Here is a 16011-nt window from a genome sequence, read left to right as displayed (position 1 = left end):
GAATCGGCGTTCAGCCTTTTCCGTTGAATTATGTTGATAGCATTCATTCTCGAGCATCATCGCCGGCTTGCAACCGAGTGGAAAAACAAGTGCCATCGAGGGGGGCATCTAGACGCAACAAAAGCAAAGCGAGATATGCGAGGAATAGATAGGAGATCGAGATACCCTATAAACAATATGGATAAACCATGGCCCTTTGCAATCCTACAATCTTTTGTTTTGATTTGTTAATTGATACGTTCACCAGTATTATAACAAAGTAGCATGTGACTATTCGTCCTTTCATTCCTATTTTGCAACGAATGATCTGAAGGTAATACGCGATATTTAATTAGAATATTTTCTGCAAGCATGAGCTTCTGAGGCTTCGACGATGACATTTAGTGACACACTGAAGAAAACCAGTCCAGTGTAGTGCAGTAGGGCTCCCTTATCCGAATAGAAGAAAATAAATTAATTTAATTAATTTATCGGAGTATGAAAGTTGACGAAGGAAGTGAACGAAAGTAGAGGTACAGATTACCGTATCGATAAAGAGACATTCAATTAGAATGAAACAATCTGAAATGCGTAGAACGTCGCAACAAATATCGATCAAACGACACCTAGGCAACGAATACTGTTGAGGAGAGTTTTTTGCATGTTCGAGGAGTCATGTTGAAATACACTTACGTGAAAACTTTCGTTTAAGAAACTAAATACTTACGTCGGATCTTTGCTTCTGTATCGTCAGTACTAAGTTCATAAGGACGTGACAAAATGCAGGAAGAGTGCGATTTTCAAGTCACTTTGGAGAAGAAACTATCGGTTGAAGCCAGGCTCGACGCTGTAGCAAGTAGTACCAATTTGTCTGAAACAGAAATGAAAAAATCGGTTAGAATCTATTCTCGTAATCACTTCTTTGGTAATATTACTTTAATTCAACGCATAGGAGAAAGTGACAAGTTGGCGTGAAAAAAGGAGAGGTTAACTCTCAAATATTATACCGCGAAATACAGTGGCTTGGAAAAATATATAAAATGTATAAAAATTGTATGCATACATTATGCGTATTGTACGAAACATTTTGAAATTTCGTTGGCACTGTTGTAACGAAGTGTAGCGTCTCGTCACAGCGCTAACGAGCTTTCAAAATGTTTTATATAATATACGCATAAAAAGTTTCCAGGAGTGTCCAAATTTTTCCTGAGTCACTGTATCTCGTCCGTGGTTGCGTAGCGATTAATTACGAACCTAAACGAATGACACGTTTAGCAAATGTGCAGCACGATTCATTAATATTCTCTAAATTTTTACCTGCACCACTACGATTCTCAGTTAGTCATATAAAACTAAAAGCAGTTTATCTTCCAATTTAATTGTAAGAATATCGCGTTGTTTCATACTTCAGAAAATCAAATTACCAATTTTTTTCAAAGATACCAGAAGATTCATCGGTGGACTTTGAAGTTCTATCCACCTCGTCATCCGACGTTCTCACAAAAATTACTTTAGAATCGTTGAAAAACGAAAGCACATCAGACGACCAAGCGAATAAATCAACCCTCGACTCTATACCGGAAGTCGATAACGAGGACGACTCCAATTGGCTGTCGTATTTCGATTGTAACGCGATCTTCGATGTAACCTGTGAAAATCTGTCTTACTACAATTCGACGAAAGCTGAAAAAGACAGTGATAGCGATATGGATGACACTTTGACTTTTGACGATGCTGAAGAAGGTGAATCTATCACTCTGGACGAAAACGATAGTTGTTGCACCAAGTCTTATCGCCAGCGATCGTTTGAAGAAGTTTGTGAAAAGAAGCTTGACAGACTTGACCAAATGACAGATAATAACCATCCCACTGTTGTCTCTGATAAAATTTCTCTGATCGAGATAAATCGCGAACGAAATATTTGCAAGGAGACTCGTCAAGATATTGCAAGCAAAAACGATAAAAATATCGACTGTGATTCAGAAGATCAAACGATCGATGATCGAACTAAGGAAGCAAATATAGAAATGGAGGAGTGTGAAAAACGTATGGAAAATCAGAAACATGATTTTGTTCGCATCAGTAACGAAGAACTGATCGAAGAAGCGAACAAGATGTCAGACAGTTCACATTTTTTAAGCGACTGGGATGATGAAGACGAAAGAAATTTGGTTTATTCTTCGCCTAATGTGAATATTTCTGCTTATTTTAAATTTAGAGATAGTATGAAAGAACCTAAATTTGAAGCAACTTTGGAACAACCAACTTCTATATTTTCGAATAAAGGAAATAAAGAGCCATTGCTTTTGGAAGAAATTGTCGGAGAATCTAGCGAAAATGAAAAAGAAGCGACAACGAATGAAGTAGAAGATCAATCTACGAAAGAATCAAAATCGGTAGAAGATTTGGTAAAAAATTTTACGGATGATGTACGTTCAAGTCAAGGACAGGGAATGAAGTTCGTAGAACTGGGTTCTCCGGAAGAATATTTAGAAAAATTGGCAGAGATCACGGAAGCAGATTGTCCAAAATCCGAGGAGGAAGTTCAGGAAAAGTTGAGAAAAATCGCCGAGGGGAAAGCAAAGATAGAAAATAGGAAAAACGAGGCTTTGAAGGATCTGTCTGTTGAATTTAACGAGATCGAGAAGCTTGTTGCAGAAACGAAATCTATCGAACAGTATAATAGCGAATCTGACGAAAGTCTGGACGAATCGAAGGAAGAGGATGGCATCGAGATGCCTTTGACGAAAGATCAAGTAGCTGAAAGTTTTAAGATGAAGAATACTCAAAAGGATATGGAAGACGAGGAGAAACGTCGTGCAGAATCGTTGCAAGAATGTCTGCAAGTTATTCCAAGAAACCCAGAAGAATTTATACAAGACGAAGTTGAAGGGAAAGCGGTGGTAGAAAATAGGAGAAACGAGATCTTCAAGGATTTAGCGATGGAATTTAATGAGATTGGAAACCTTTTCGTGAGAGCAAAGAATATTGAAAGTTTTAATAGCCAACCTAACAAAAATCCGAACGACGGTATCGAGATTCCTTTGATCGAAGAAGATCAAGTAGCTGAAGGTTTTAAATTCATAGATAGCCAAAACGACGTGGAAAATGTGGCGGAACAGTGCGTAGAATTTTTAGATGAGTGTCTTCGAGGTATTCCCAAAGAAAAAGGAGCTGGAGAATCTACTGAAGACGAAGGTACGTCTAAAATTGAAGAAAACGTAGGAAATATCGAGGGAAAAATTGAAGAAACTTTAGAAGATATTGTTGAAGAAAAGCTTGTGGGAAATTTTAAAAATATTTCTAAAGAAAAAGTCGAACAAAAGCTTGAAGATGCTATGGAAGAAGAGACTATTAAAAAAATTATTGAAGATAAAATTGTACAGAATCTGGAAAATATTGTTGAAGAAAAAAGTGTAGAAAATGTAGAAAATATTACTGAAGAGAAAATTGAAACTGACGATGCTATCGATAAATCAGGAACTTCGAAAGAAACTACTGGTGATACAAAATCAACGTCAGAAACGGCGATCAGAGGTATTGTCCAAGATATTATCGAAGACACAGAAGACTCGATTTTTTGGCAATTCTACAAACAACCGGAGAGAACGTACATAAAAGGAAAAGTTTACGATTTCGACCCCAAGAAACACGGTGTCAGGTACAGTTGCAAGAGCAATGCAATTTGTAAATGTACTTATATCGATGATTTTGCGATATGGCAATTTGATGTTTGGTGAAGTAAATGGTAATTGATCGCAGGATGACAGAGGAGTTTTTGAAGAAGCACTGCAAAATAAATAAACTGTACCAAACCCCTCATCTGAATGACGTACTTTATCTTCATTACAAAGGTTAATCTTATACAAATAATTAAAAATTCCGACGTGAAGAAATGTTGAATTTTACGTTTCCATTTATATGCAAAAATTACTATAAATGCGCAGTAAAAAGGCGCTTTATCGCGTGCTTCTCGTACTAAAATTATTAAAATTATTTTTATCACATCATGCGTGTATCAAAATTAATACAATCTCGATAACAAAGAAATATATCCCTATATATAAAAGAAGAAATATCTTAAAAAATTTTTGAGAAATCTAAATAAAGTTTTAAATATCTTTAAAAATTATAATGTTTCTTTTACATCAGGAAGGTTTCTTTCAGGTTTCTCATTCATCGAGAATCTGGAGAAATACACAGGCCTAAGATGTCTATGGCTGGAGAACAACGGTATCCGTGAGATCGCGAACCTGGAGAATCAGAGCGAGTTGAAGTGTCTTTATCTCCATAACAATTTGATCAATAAAATCGAGAATCTCGAATGGTTGACGAAGCTAGACACTTTGAACCTCTCGCACAACACTATACGGAGGATCGAGAATCTCGGTGATTCGAGTCGACGCTGGTATCCTTGATGACCTTGACCTTGACGTGCCTCTGCTTTCAGATAGCCTCAAGTTCCTGAATACTCTAAACCTGTCGCACAACTACTTACAAGATACCAATGACATTGAGCACCTCCGATTGCTGGATAGCCTCTCGGTACTGGATATTTCTCACAACAGGATAGACACCGACGAAGTCGTTAATGTGAGTCCGTTATGTTTCCTCAATCGTGTGGCTCTGGCGTCACTTCGACGGCTGCTTCAGGTGTTCATGGGACGCCAGTGATGTAATTTAATGTTTTACGAAAGTGGTCGCGCGTTTTGTAACACAAACGATCTCGAGTAATTTTTTTTTTTTCTTTCTTTTTTCTATATATTGGAGACACCTAGAGCAGATTGAGTAAGCGAACAACAAACACATGGAATTTTATGACTGGTTACGTTTCGCGTGAGATTTATGAATAATGGGTTGAAGAATTTTTGTCGAAAACATGAATTTAGTTTTTTTTAGATTTATGACAATGAATTGTACAATTTTATACCTAGATTATGGGGACATGGAAAAACAAATGTCAAATTTTGTAATATATGTAAATTTCAGGAAAATTGGTGTCTGGGAACATTAATTGCGAATTTCTTTTTACATAGATTGTAGAAATATAGATCTGAAGGAAATAAATTGGAAGGCTTTCTTGTATAGATTTTGTGAAATTTCTTGTATGTATAAATTTTAAGAATTTAGCTACTTGGAGAAATAAGATATAAACTTGCTATGTAAAATTTCGAAATATTGTGGAATATAGATCTAAGAAAATAAATTGCTAATTTCTTTACTCAGATCCTAGGAGATATGAAAGAATTGCGCGTGGTATCTTTGATGGGCAATCCAATTCTAAAGAAGATCAGACTGTATCGTAAGACCATGATCTTGAAGTGTAAAAACCTCAAGTATCTCGATGACAGACCTGTATTCCCAAGAGATCGTGCCTGTGCAGAAGCTTGGTAAGTGGCGATTAATTCGAACAATCGTACTTGATAATGATATTTTTCTTTTAAATCGATCAGAGCTTTAAATTTAGAAATGATACAATTACTCGTACTATAATACTTTCTACGGAGGAATGAAAATATAGAGTCGATGTAGTGTAACAAGCTAACGAAACTGTTACGAAGACAGGATGCGAGGAGGACCCGAAGAAGAAGCAGCTGAGAGGAAACGCTGGATCGAGGCGGAGCAGAAGAAAATCAATGATAGCGTGCAAGGTGAGTAAAAATCGAAAGGTAGATGATGTATAGGACTTGTTTGGCTCCTGAACGAAACGGTCGCTCTCGATTTTTTCGAACTTTTTCATTTCTGCACGAAAGACGCTTTCCGAACCTTGAACACTCAGCCATCATCTTCGCGATCTTTCTTTTGAAGCTAACGACGTTTAAATATAATACATACTTGGACTTTACTAACAAAACTACATACTTTCAAGATACAATAGAAAAACTTTCCACTACTATAAAAGTAACATAACCATCGTAAATTTTAATCATGTATTTATGTAATGAAAATACAAAATCAACAAAAAGACGGAGATGATCGATTTAGTTTCTGAGGGGTTCGCCTGTAATCGATGACTTGTAAAATTAGTTTAATTGTGCAAAACGGTCAAGCACTTGATCGACGCTTGTAATATAATTTCATTAATTTTCTCTATTTTTCTGTTCTGTTAACTGATTTGGCAAACAAGTGGCCCAATTACATGTCGCTCGACAGGATCGTATAAACTGTGATCTAGCGTAGTTGCAAACTGATCTAATCTGTTATCCATTGAATGTCTGTTTACTTGTGGACCTGCGCCCGCCCTCGAAAGCCCTGATAAACAAAAGGAAGCTGTACAAACCGGTCGGGACGTCCGAAAAGGAGGCGGAGGATAAGAAGAAGACGAAGGAGGACGAAGAAGTAGCCACGACCACGCTTGTCTGCACGAGCGACGAACTGGTAAGAACTAGTTTTGTCAAGGTCTGATACAGAATTCGTGCTTCGAATAATATCGGTCCCATCCACTATTTGATCATTCACCACGCGAAACCCCTTACGCCGGCTTGATCAACGTTCAAGCTCAACTTGGAGAAGAAGAAAAAGTCGGATGGTACCTCATCCTCCAACAGCTCGTCCGCGTCCTCGTCATCGGACGAAGAGGTGGAGAACGCCGAGGTGGACGATGATGGAACTGGGCAAAAAGGAATCGAGAAAAGTGACGGAAGGAGGCCAATGGCGGAGGAAGGAAGAACAGCCTCCGGCGATCTTGGCAAGGAAATTTTGTTACCCTGGAAAACACAGGTACGTATATATTATATTGCATATTAATAATAGTAAACTTCTGTCTTCTAACATTCTACATTCATTGGTAATTTTTTATATTCTTGGATTGTATATTTTTTTGAAGGTCACGACACGTAAGGAGCCGAAACAGTTAGTAGAAGAGATTGAAGAAACGAAAGAATACGTGGCAGGAGACGCAGAACGGAAAAGGTTCGGGACGAAAATTTTGGACGATCAACGATGTAGCGACGATCTACCAGGTGGTTATTCTGTTGGAAGAGAACTGGCCCATTACGAGAAACTTGTCCTGGAGACGACCAACGAGACCGAAATTACTCCACCGTGCTGTAAGCAGGGGAAGAACGACGATAGTAAATTACACACCAATTCCGAATACGATTACCGCGACAAGAAACACTTGGTTGAAAGTCACAAAACGTTTCGAGGATGCTCTCCTTGCTTGGGCCCTTTCGATAGTATCAGTGAAATTTTACGAGTCACAAATCGTCATAAGTTTTTACAAATCAACCTTGACATGCTCGAAATTGGTAAACAATGGATAAACCGCAAATTCATACCTCTATGCTTTTTGCTTTTGTGTATTACGTACATTCTATGCATTTTTGCGCTTCTTAATTTCCCATAAATACAGAAACATCCGAAGTTTACAAATTACCAATACAAACATATTTCCTTATGTAATCGCAATAAGTTACAGAACGTAGTAACAAAACAAATGAAATTTTACGAATCGTTCAATGGTTCTATTCAATGTAAAATTGTAAAAGATGAATCTATAACCTACAATTTGTTAATTATCGATTCACTAATATTATTAATCAGTAAGTTATTCTGCAACATAATCTTTGTGACTAACAGTAGATAATTGCTAACGTTCTATTCTCATTTTAGCTGAAGAAAAATCATTTAAGGATTCGTCGGTTTGTTGTAATATTTTGGATTGGTCGAATGGCAGAAACAAGAAAGAAGAGAATATCGTAAATAACGTGAAGGATAAACCTCTGTGTAAAGATATCCTGGACAATTATCGTAGAAAAGATGAACCACATCCTTTAACCAGTCAACTGAGTAGCATCAGAGAAGACATGAAAGAGTTCTGCGCTGATGTGGATAAATTTATTGAAGACAATAAGATCGTTTTCAAAAATGGCGAAGTGAAAAGACTGTGGGGTGAGAAAGAGGAAATTAACGGTGGAATCAAATTTGATAAAGATAATGAAGAAAAAGGAAAGGATTCGTCGAATAAAGAAAAAGATTTTAAATGGTGGAACACGAAGGAGAGAAAGTTAAAAGTTAAGGAGATTTTGAAGAGTAGAGAAGAAGAAAGTAAAAGATCGAAGAATGTTAAAAAGATCGAAATTATCGAGGACGTGGCGGAAAAAATCTCAGAATCTTCAAATAAAGAAGAAACTAAAGAAAATAAGGAAGTTTCGTCTTCGCAAAGTGTTTACGATTTATTAAATCTAAAAACGTGTCCCACGATTCTACTGAGCAATGTAAAATCTTATCCTAGAAATGAAGATGCTTCTATGTTATGCGAATCTGCCAAGAAACAAGGCAACGAAGATCGTTCCTCGGGTTTGTTCAATTCACTGTTCAACGAGATGGAGTGTAGAGATTCGAGCAATAAGCGTGAAAAAATGTCAAAGTCCATTAGCTCTCACGAATTGCTGACTTTAGAAGAAGCAGAGGAAGCTGTCGAGGAAACAGCACGGTCATCCAGTTGTACTGATATAATTCTTTCAGATCAAGAGAATTTTCAGAACAAATCTGTTCGTATAGAAATCACGGGTGCAGATCCTGTGAATGCCACATTGCTCGATGACGACGAAGAATCAGAGAGTGAATCTGTGAAAACTGTAATTAACAATTATGAAGAAATTAACCGGGAAGAAGATACACGAACAAATATCGCAAAAGAAAATAATTCTGAATGTGTTTATGATAGTTCAAACGTTACTGGAGTGCAAAACAAAATGCAACAGCTGGATACCACGTTCGACGGTACTATATCTTCGAGCGTTGAAAAGTCTAGTCAATCGTCTAAATCGCATAAAAGATCGCGAGATTGCGAATATCTGGATGTAGTCAGCAAAAAATCCCATCTAATCGAAGAAGTGGATATTGAAAAAGATAGGAGCGATGGAAGAACGACTGGTGAAGTGTTTGAAAAGTGTAGACGGCATTTCATGAAAGAGGCAAAGAAGTTTGTACAAAAGGAATCGCCTCTGATCAACCAGTGCATAGAAAGCTTGATAACAAATAGAAATTCAGAGGGAAATTGGAAGATGCAGAGTAGTCAAGAGGATTTCTTAAGTTTTACAACTGCGAACTTAAACCCTGATTTTCGTTGTGGGAAAAATTCGGTTAATTCGGAGGAGAAAATGATTTCTTCGCGTGAACAATCTCACGTGAAGCCGAAAAGCATTTCGAGTGTTCAAAATTTCGAAGATGATCGAGCAAGTAGGAAAAAATCGGATTCGTGTACTGATCGACGATCAGGTAAATGTTAATCCTCTGTCTTACAATTTCCATGCTATTTAATTTTTCATTTCGTGCGCCGTGTCAATTTTAGTCGATATTATAAAGCAAACAAAAATTAAAGTTATTAAATATAGATATAGTTATATTAAATTATAAAGTAAAATATTAAAAAATCTCAAAACTCCCTACATTTCAGAAACGATTTTCTTTCAGAAATGGCATCGATTACCCAGCTTCTAAACCAATCTCATAGCACGGAGAATCATTCGTCAAATATATGCACTGATCTCTACCAAGAATTCTGCAATCATTTGGATCAGATGAACAGTAAAAGAAAGCTTCTAATCGAGCCAGATTTCGTAAAAAATAGCAGGGCAATTGGCAATGAACAGACAGACGACCTTCTATCGTCAAGGGAGACCAAACAGTCGAAAGAAGAACAAACAAAACCATTGATCGAGGAGATCTCAGGAAATTCAACAAACGTAGACGAATTAGAAAAACTTGAAGAACTATCTGTTCATCTCGAAGATCTTGGAATGGACGCAGCGTTTAAGGATAAGATATTAAAGAGCATAAGTGCTCCAAAAACTGAGGAGCAGAAAAAAAGAGCAAAAAAGTCGGCCGAGAAGTTGATGAAGACTTCCAGAGAAGCAATGGCGAAAGGAAAATCTTTGCTAGAACAGTCTTCCCCTGTCAGTAATCAGAACAAAGTTAGTAATGAAAACTAGTTACAATTTTATATTCTTACCTTCGTTGATTTCTTTTCACTTTGTTACAACAATTTGCATTTCTATATTAACGAGATAATATTATTTTTAGGATCTTGATCATAGTAGGAGATTTTTCATGAACCTGTTAGCAGAGGCTTTGGAGGAAAATAAGCATAAGGACGTTGATCCCACGAAGAGTATCGATGACAAATCTGAATCAGGTTCAATCATCGAAACAGTTTCAGATATTTCGAAGAATACTGTCGTAAAAATAGAAGAAGCTGCAAGATTATCGTCGGTTGATAATAACAGGAGTCAGGGTAGTGGAATTCTTGATACAGGGAGAGAAAACGTTGGCAGGGCGAGGAAAAGTTTGGAAATGCAGATGGTTCAGGAAAACTGAAGGAAGATCGAAACTGAAACACACAAAGCTTTGAGAAAATGTTAGTATTTAGAAAAAAGAAAATCTAAAAATAATTGACTTTTCATATACCATGAAAGAAGAAAAAAAAAATAGTAGACTCTGTAAGTTAAGTTGTACGACTGTATTTCTGTTACTTTGTATTCAAGTAAACGAATTATTACGTTCCAACTATTCGTGCATCGAAAAAAAGCCACGAGTCTAAAAATCAGATTTCGATCCATCTCTAAAAGGAAAAAAGAAAATATGGTAAACATTTCACGAGAAGAATAATCTAAACGATGGATAGCAAAGTTAGACGGACCTTCTACTACGTACACTTTATTTTTTTTTGTCCACACTCACATCAATTATATAATAATAATAACGATGATGGCGGTGATCTGGTGAACCATAATTAATAGTAAGAATAATTAATCTGTAATTATGTGACAATCGGCTGCTTGCAAACGAAACAATAGTCTCCGACGTTCTTATGTTCTCGTCGTTCTCGAGGGCACCCGAATTTCAAACGAACATCCTGGCGCCCTCGCAAAGCTTGGCAAAAAGCTCGTGATACTTTTTTTATACGTTTATATAGGATGATATCGGAATGAAAATTTTTTCCTTCCGTCGCAAAATCGCGCCGAACCTTCCTCTTGTTCCTCTTGTTTCATTTTTTCCCCATTTTGCCTTTTCCCTTATATGACTCTTCTCAGACACATTTATCCGCTTTCACATCCCCACTGTTAGCATTTTGTATCTCGTTTATTTCTGTTCGACCATTCCCCTTTCCGTTCGCTTTACCTCGTAATATATGCTATACGACGTATTTTTTATTTCGCGTGCTCTTACAATTAAGAACTACCTTACTGTTCTGACTCACCGCAGGAAGTAAAGAAACGTACAGATACATTATGCTCCACTGTTTCTATAATTATTACAATAATAGATTTATAAATGTCCATTTTCCCCGTCTCAAACTCTCCCACTCATTCTACCACTCTCGTATCGATCATTTTCTCACGCGACCAGACGAAATCAAACGTTCTCATACGTAATTCGTAAAATCTCTTCGTACCGTGTTCTCTTTTTTCGCTTTCACACACGCACGCATTCGGTTGCTCCCTAATTGTAAGTTATTTTTCTGAACTATACCGAGTGCCGAGGAAGCGGTTTTCGACGTCCAGAGACCTGAAACAGAGATTTTACTTGAGAAAAAAAAGACAGATCTATTTGTGTATCGACGAATATCGATTAAATAGAGATCGTAAAGATACAGATCAAATATTATCTTATTTCTCTTTTGGGATCATCGAACGACTCTTCCTGGCCACGTCGTGTATACGTCTCTTTGGGTTTACTTTTGCTTACTATCGTATTGTTATAGTGTAGGTTGCTGTTCGCAGTTCCTGTCGCAGTTTAATTCATTATTTTAATGCATGACAGCCCTTACACGTTTACGGCTTACGTTACGTTACAGAAAGAGAGTACCTTAACGTCTATACTTGTTTTTTTGTTTTGTTTAGTATTAAAGAGTTTCCTCGGGTTATTATTGAAAAAAGTTTTCGAGAAGCTCGCCGCTCTGAACTCCCTTTCTCTTCCCTTGAGAATTTTTCTATCCTCGTTTTTGCGATTCAGAAGCTTGATAACGGCGACTTCGTGAGAGAAAATGGGCGATCCACTTTTGTTTTTTCCTTTCTCTATGCTGGATATATTTAAAATCGAACAGCGCGATCGAATGAAAACGTAAATTGCGACGGACTCATCGCGTAGTCCGCCGAGAACACGACAGATACGACGAATTTGCAATCGCGTCGTGAAGAAACGAAGAACTCGTAACAAAAATCACCCTCGTCTGCGTACATTCTTTTCCAATAAATTCTAGCATTTGAATTTCTGTTCGATACATCTGAATTTTCTTCAATAAAATCGTTAAATAAAATTTGTCGTAAATGTATCCGTAATTATTTCATAGAGGAATAGTGTTTGTTTAAAACATGAATTTGTGGGGCAACAATAGAAGTTATTTTTACAACTATTAAATTTATGAAATTAATTTGAACTTTCCTCGTGTACAACTAGTATGGTTGTTCTCTAGAACAAATTTTGATTTGTTCAGTTTCATTTTTCATGATACTATTTCTACAATGTTGTAACCATTAAAACGTATCATTACATACGAAAGTTCAAAAAGGGTAGCTTTTGCTACGAGTTTTCTAATCGAGTTTCGATAAAGGAACAGCTGGCGAACAAATTTCGAACTCCTCTCGTTCGAACGCTTATCAGTCTTCTTTGTATTCTAGTCCGAGAAAAATAACGTCGAACCCGTTGATTCTTCGCGTACTCTTGATCCCTAATTTCAGACGAGTCTTCTTCGCGTGTCACTCCGTTTTCCATAATGTAAATATATAGTAGATAGATACGATATAGTAATATTTGAGATTAATTTGTACCATCGTTGGTAATACAACGATGAATGCGATAAATTAAAAACGCGTTATAATAGTTGTTCTTTCCAAGCTGTTTAAGATACGTCTCGTAAGTATGACAGCAACACAACTTTCATTTTTCGCATGTTGTGTTATAATATCTTTATACCTTAACGCGATAAGGAACCAAGTACGACACGTTTGAAATCCTATTAAGGAACAATTTATCCTTTCGTTTCAACTGATTTAAAATGAATAGAAGAGAATTGTAAACTGGCTAATTTCATAACCACAGTATATCGCTTCCAACTACTATAATTTAAACGGTTTGTACACTGTTTCAAGTGTAACGATCTTCCTCGCGACTCTCGTGAATGCTACTCGTCTTTACACTACAATCGTTACTTTTGTTTTCTCTTTAAAGAGGATTGTCATCGTGCGTTGGTGTCTTCGCGTCACTGCATGCGAAACGTTCAACGAAATGTTCCAGAAATAACGTTATCAAAATATAAATGCTCCGCGAAGATATGTAAGATGAACCGATGCATCGTGATTGATCGCAAAACGCTAAGTATATTTGTAATCGTAAATCAAACGATGATTTAAGATATTTTGTACTGAAGATTAAACCATTAAGAAATTCGACGATAATATTTGACGAAAGATTTCAAAGTAGCGAAAAAAGAAATTTTTTAAGCAGGCTAACGCTACTGGTGGGCAAAATATTTGTTCATGACGATGATAGCGAATCGTATGAGAAGGCAGTTTTACTTTCTTGTAATTCCGAATAAACCAACAAAAATCGCTTAAAAATGATTTGTAACGGAATTTAACAAGCTACAAGACAAATTATTTACTTTTATTCAAACAGACCTGACTTGTTCTACTTTCCTTTCCGCAACTGCCTTCATTTCGTTGCAAACGTTTCAATTGTTATCAGCAATATAATAACATTTGACAGAATGGATCGGCGTGATTGCAAATTCGATCGACTATAGCAGAAAAAGGAAATTTACGCCGTGCTACGTGTACGACTCGCGACGTGCCGAAGTAGATAAAAATTGTCAGATTCTCGAAAGGATATTTGTCTCAAATGTTACGGAGAATCGGTAAAGAAAATCCGTCTCCAAGACAAATTTCATACGAAGCTTGTAAAATATTGTCAAGAGGAAGAGAAATCTGAAGAATCCCGATAAAACTGATGGCATCTCATTGTGCGAAGCAACCAATTTGTACATGGAAAAAATAAAAGAAAAATAAAATAGTAAAAATCGTCATACATTTACATATGTACGAAATATATATGTATATATAATATATATATATATATATATGCGAGTGTCTAAAGCTTGTAATAAATTAAGAAAGTAAATTCGAAGTGATCGAATTTTTCTTGTGCTTTCTATCTGTGTGTGTTTCAGCTATTTCTTTGGCCCTGTTCTTTCGTAATTCTCGTATATTCGTGAGCCCATGGTAAAATCTCGCATCGGAAACCGAAGTGAAAATGCGTAGTCGCTTGTTCTCCCGCGAGGGTCTCGAACGAAATTGTCATACAAAGTGTACTCGTCGTAGAATGTCTACAAAAGAGATACGAGAACAATTATTATGAAAAACGTTATCTTGTAAACAGTGTTAAAATCTTAAGATAAACAATGTAAGACTATTCGCAACAGTATCAATAGAAATGGATCTGACTAATAGGATGCGTAATGCTTGTTTCTTGGCCCGCCGATGGTTTTTATTTCTTTTTTTTTTCTTTTTTCATCCGTCTCGTCTTCAAATTTAATATTCTTCATCTCGCGTGGCTCAGGAGAGAATCTCGCGGAGCGAGACTCTCGGATGAAGTAATAGAAAAAATCGATTCGGAGGTTGATATTAAATTTGACGACGATCCCATTTCGTCCGACCGTGTCCAGAGGGAAAAAGAATGAAACGAATCTTCGCTCAACGAGCACGCTAATTATCTCATAACTAATTCAAGGCGAAAATTCCAAAGCTTTTTCCCCTCTGCGACGGTCGGGGAATCACTTTTGCGACGCGCTACAATGAATTATAACAATCGATCGTTCATCGTGGGAGTGGTGTTTCTCGCTGGTGCACGTTCCTTGAGAAATTTCGCGATCGATTTCTCGAACACACTATGTACAGATCATCGAATGAATAGAATGCAACGTGAACATACGTGTACATGTGTATATTTAGTGTGTAGGTGTGTATATGCCAGCGGTATGCGTTTTGTATATTTGATGGATTACAGAGATGTTACGCTACGTTTTGCGTGTACACGCGGCATGGGAGGAGAAGAACGAAAAAAGAACGTAAAAGAGGAATCTTAACAGGAGTCTTTGATGACTTCAGTCTCGCATAGAAATCACGCCAGGTTCGCTCTCGATGTCGAATGCGGTTTTTGGTCGATTCGCGATTGTGATGTCTCTTTGGATTTCTACGCACAATTCTCTTTTCTCTATATTGAAAAAACTTCGAGGCGGTATACAGATACAGCTATGGCGATAGCTACGTGTACGAGAAACATTCATCAGGCAATATTCCTTAACTGCAGTTTCTGAATAAACACACTACGTCGCACGTTTTTTATTTTTTTTTTTTTCTTCTAAACTTGATTAGCTACTTAATGGATAGCGCGAATGCCTCCGGAATGTTCGACTTTCAAAGAACCGTTTCAAGGACAGCCATCTTCCACCCACGAACTTTTCACCTGATACCGATTCTTGTCACACTCTGATACATGGATCTTTTGAGTTGCATCCATCCTCAAAAACACACAGATTTCATATGAAAATCCTCTTCGTGCAGCGAAGGTTCTTCCGTAATTTCTTCATTCGCCTCTCCTTCTTCTTACATTTATGAAAACGATTCTTTCTTATGACGTATCGTATTGATGACGATGACGATTGACAGGGGCACCCACGAGGCTCGAAACGCGTTACAACAAGAACAAGGATCTCTGTCGAGTCCACGAAAAATCTACCTTAGTCGCTTTTTCTTTGTTGGGCGAAGAACAAGGTCTATTTTCCCCTACGTTCTTAAAGACGATAAAAACGCGGGAAACGCCGACTTCGTGCCTCGTGAAAACGTCGTTCACGAAGGATGATTACTCAAATGAGAGCTAGTCTAGCCGTCGATAATAATTTATTATTATTTTATTGTTGTTATTATCGTTATATAAAAAGTGATGAGAGAAATCCTTGTAACTATCTATCATTTAACAACGAAGACATCCTTCCTCTTAGTTATCTTTTTGTAACTTTCTGGATGAATG

General features: G+C 37.0%; 2 protein-coding genes across 2 annotated transcripts; both read left to right on the top strand.

Annotated features, from left to right (window-relative positions):
• Nucleotides 1-1045: 1045 nt before the first annotated feature.
• On the top strand, nt 1046-3782 carry LOC117207248 (uncharacterized protein PF11_0213-like). The gene is made up of 2 exons (XM_033447248.1): nt 1046-1049; nt 1366-3782. The coding sequence occupies exons 1-2, from the start codon at nt 1046-1048 to the stop codon at nt 3717-3719; spliced, it is 2358 nt and encodes a 785-aa protein (XP_033303139.1). The 3' UTR covers nt 3720-3782.
• Nucleotides 3742-11524, top strand: LOC117207194 (dynein assembly factor 1, axonemal homolog). The gene is given in 12 exon segments (XM_033447148.1): nt 3742-3833; nt 4147-4383; nt 4386-4424; nt 4427-4572; nt 5206-5369; nt 5545-5630; nt 6230-6357; nt 6478-6699; nt 6806-7229; nt 7594-9204; nt 9400-9899; nt 10009-11524. Coding segments are annotated over 12 exon segments (3942 nt in total). The 5' UTR covers nt 3742; the 3' UTR covers nt 10303-11524.
• The last annotated feature ends 4487 nt before the right edge of the window (nt 11525-16011 follow it).

Source organism: Bombus bifarius, unplaced genomic scaffold, assembly GCF_011952205.1.
Source record: "Bombus bifarius isolate JDL3187 unplaced genomic scaffold, Bbif_JDL3187 scf7180000007966, whole genome shotgun sequence".
In the NCBI taxonomy this organism is placed as follows: Eukaryota; Metazoa; Arthropoda; class Insecta; order Hymenoptera; family Apidae; genus Bombus; species Bombus bifarius.
Note: the sequence above shows the minus strand (reverse complement) of the source record. Positions and strands in the feature narration are given on the sequence as shown.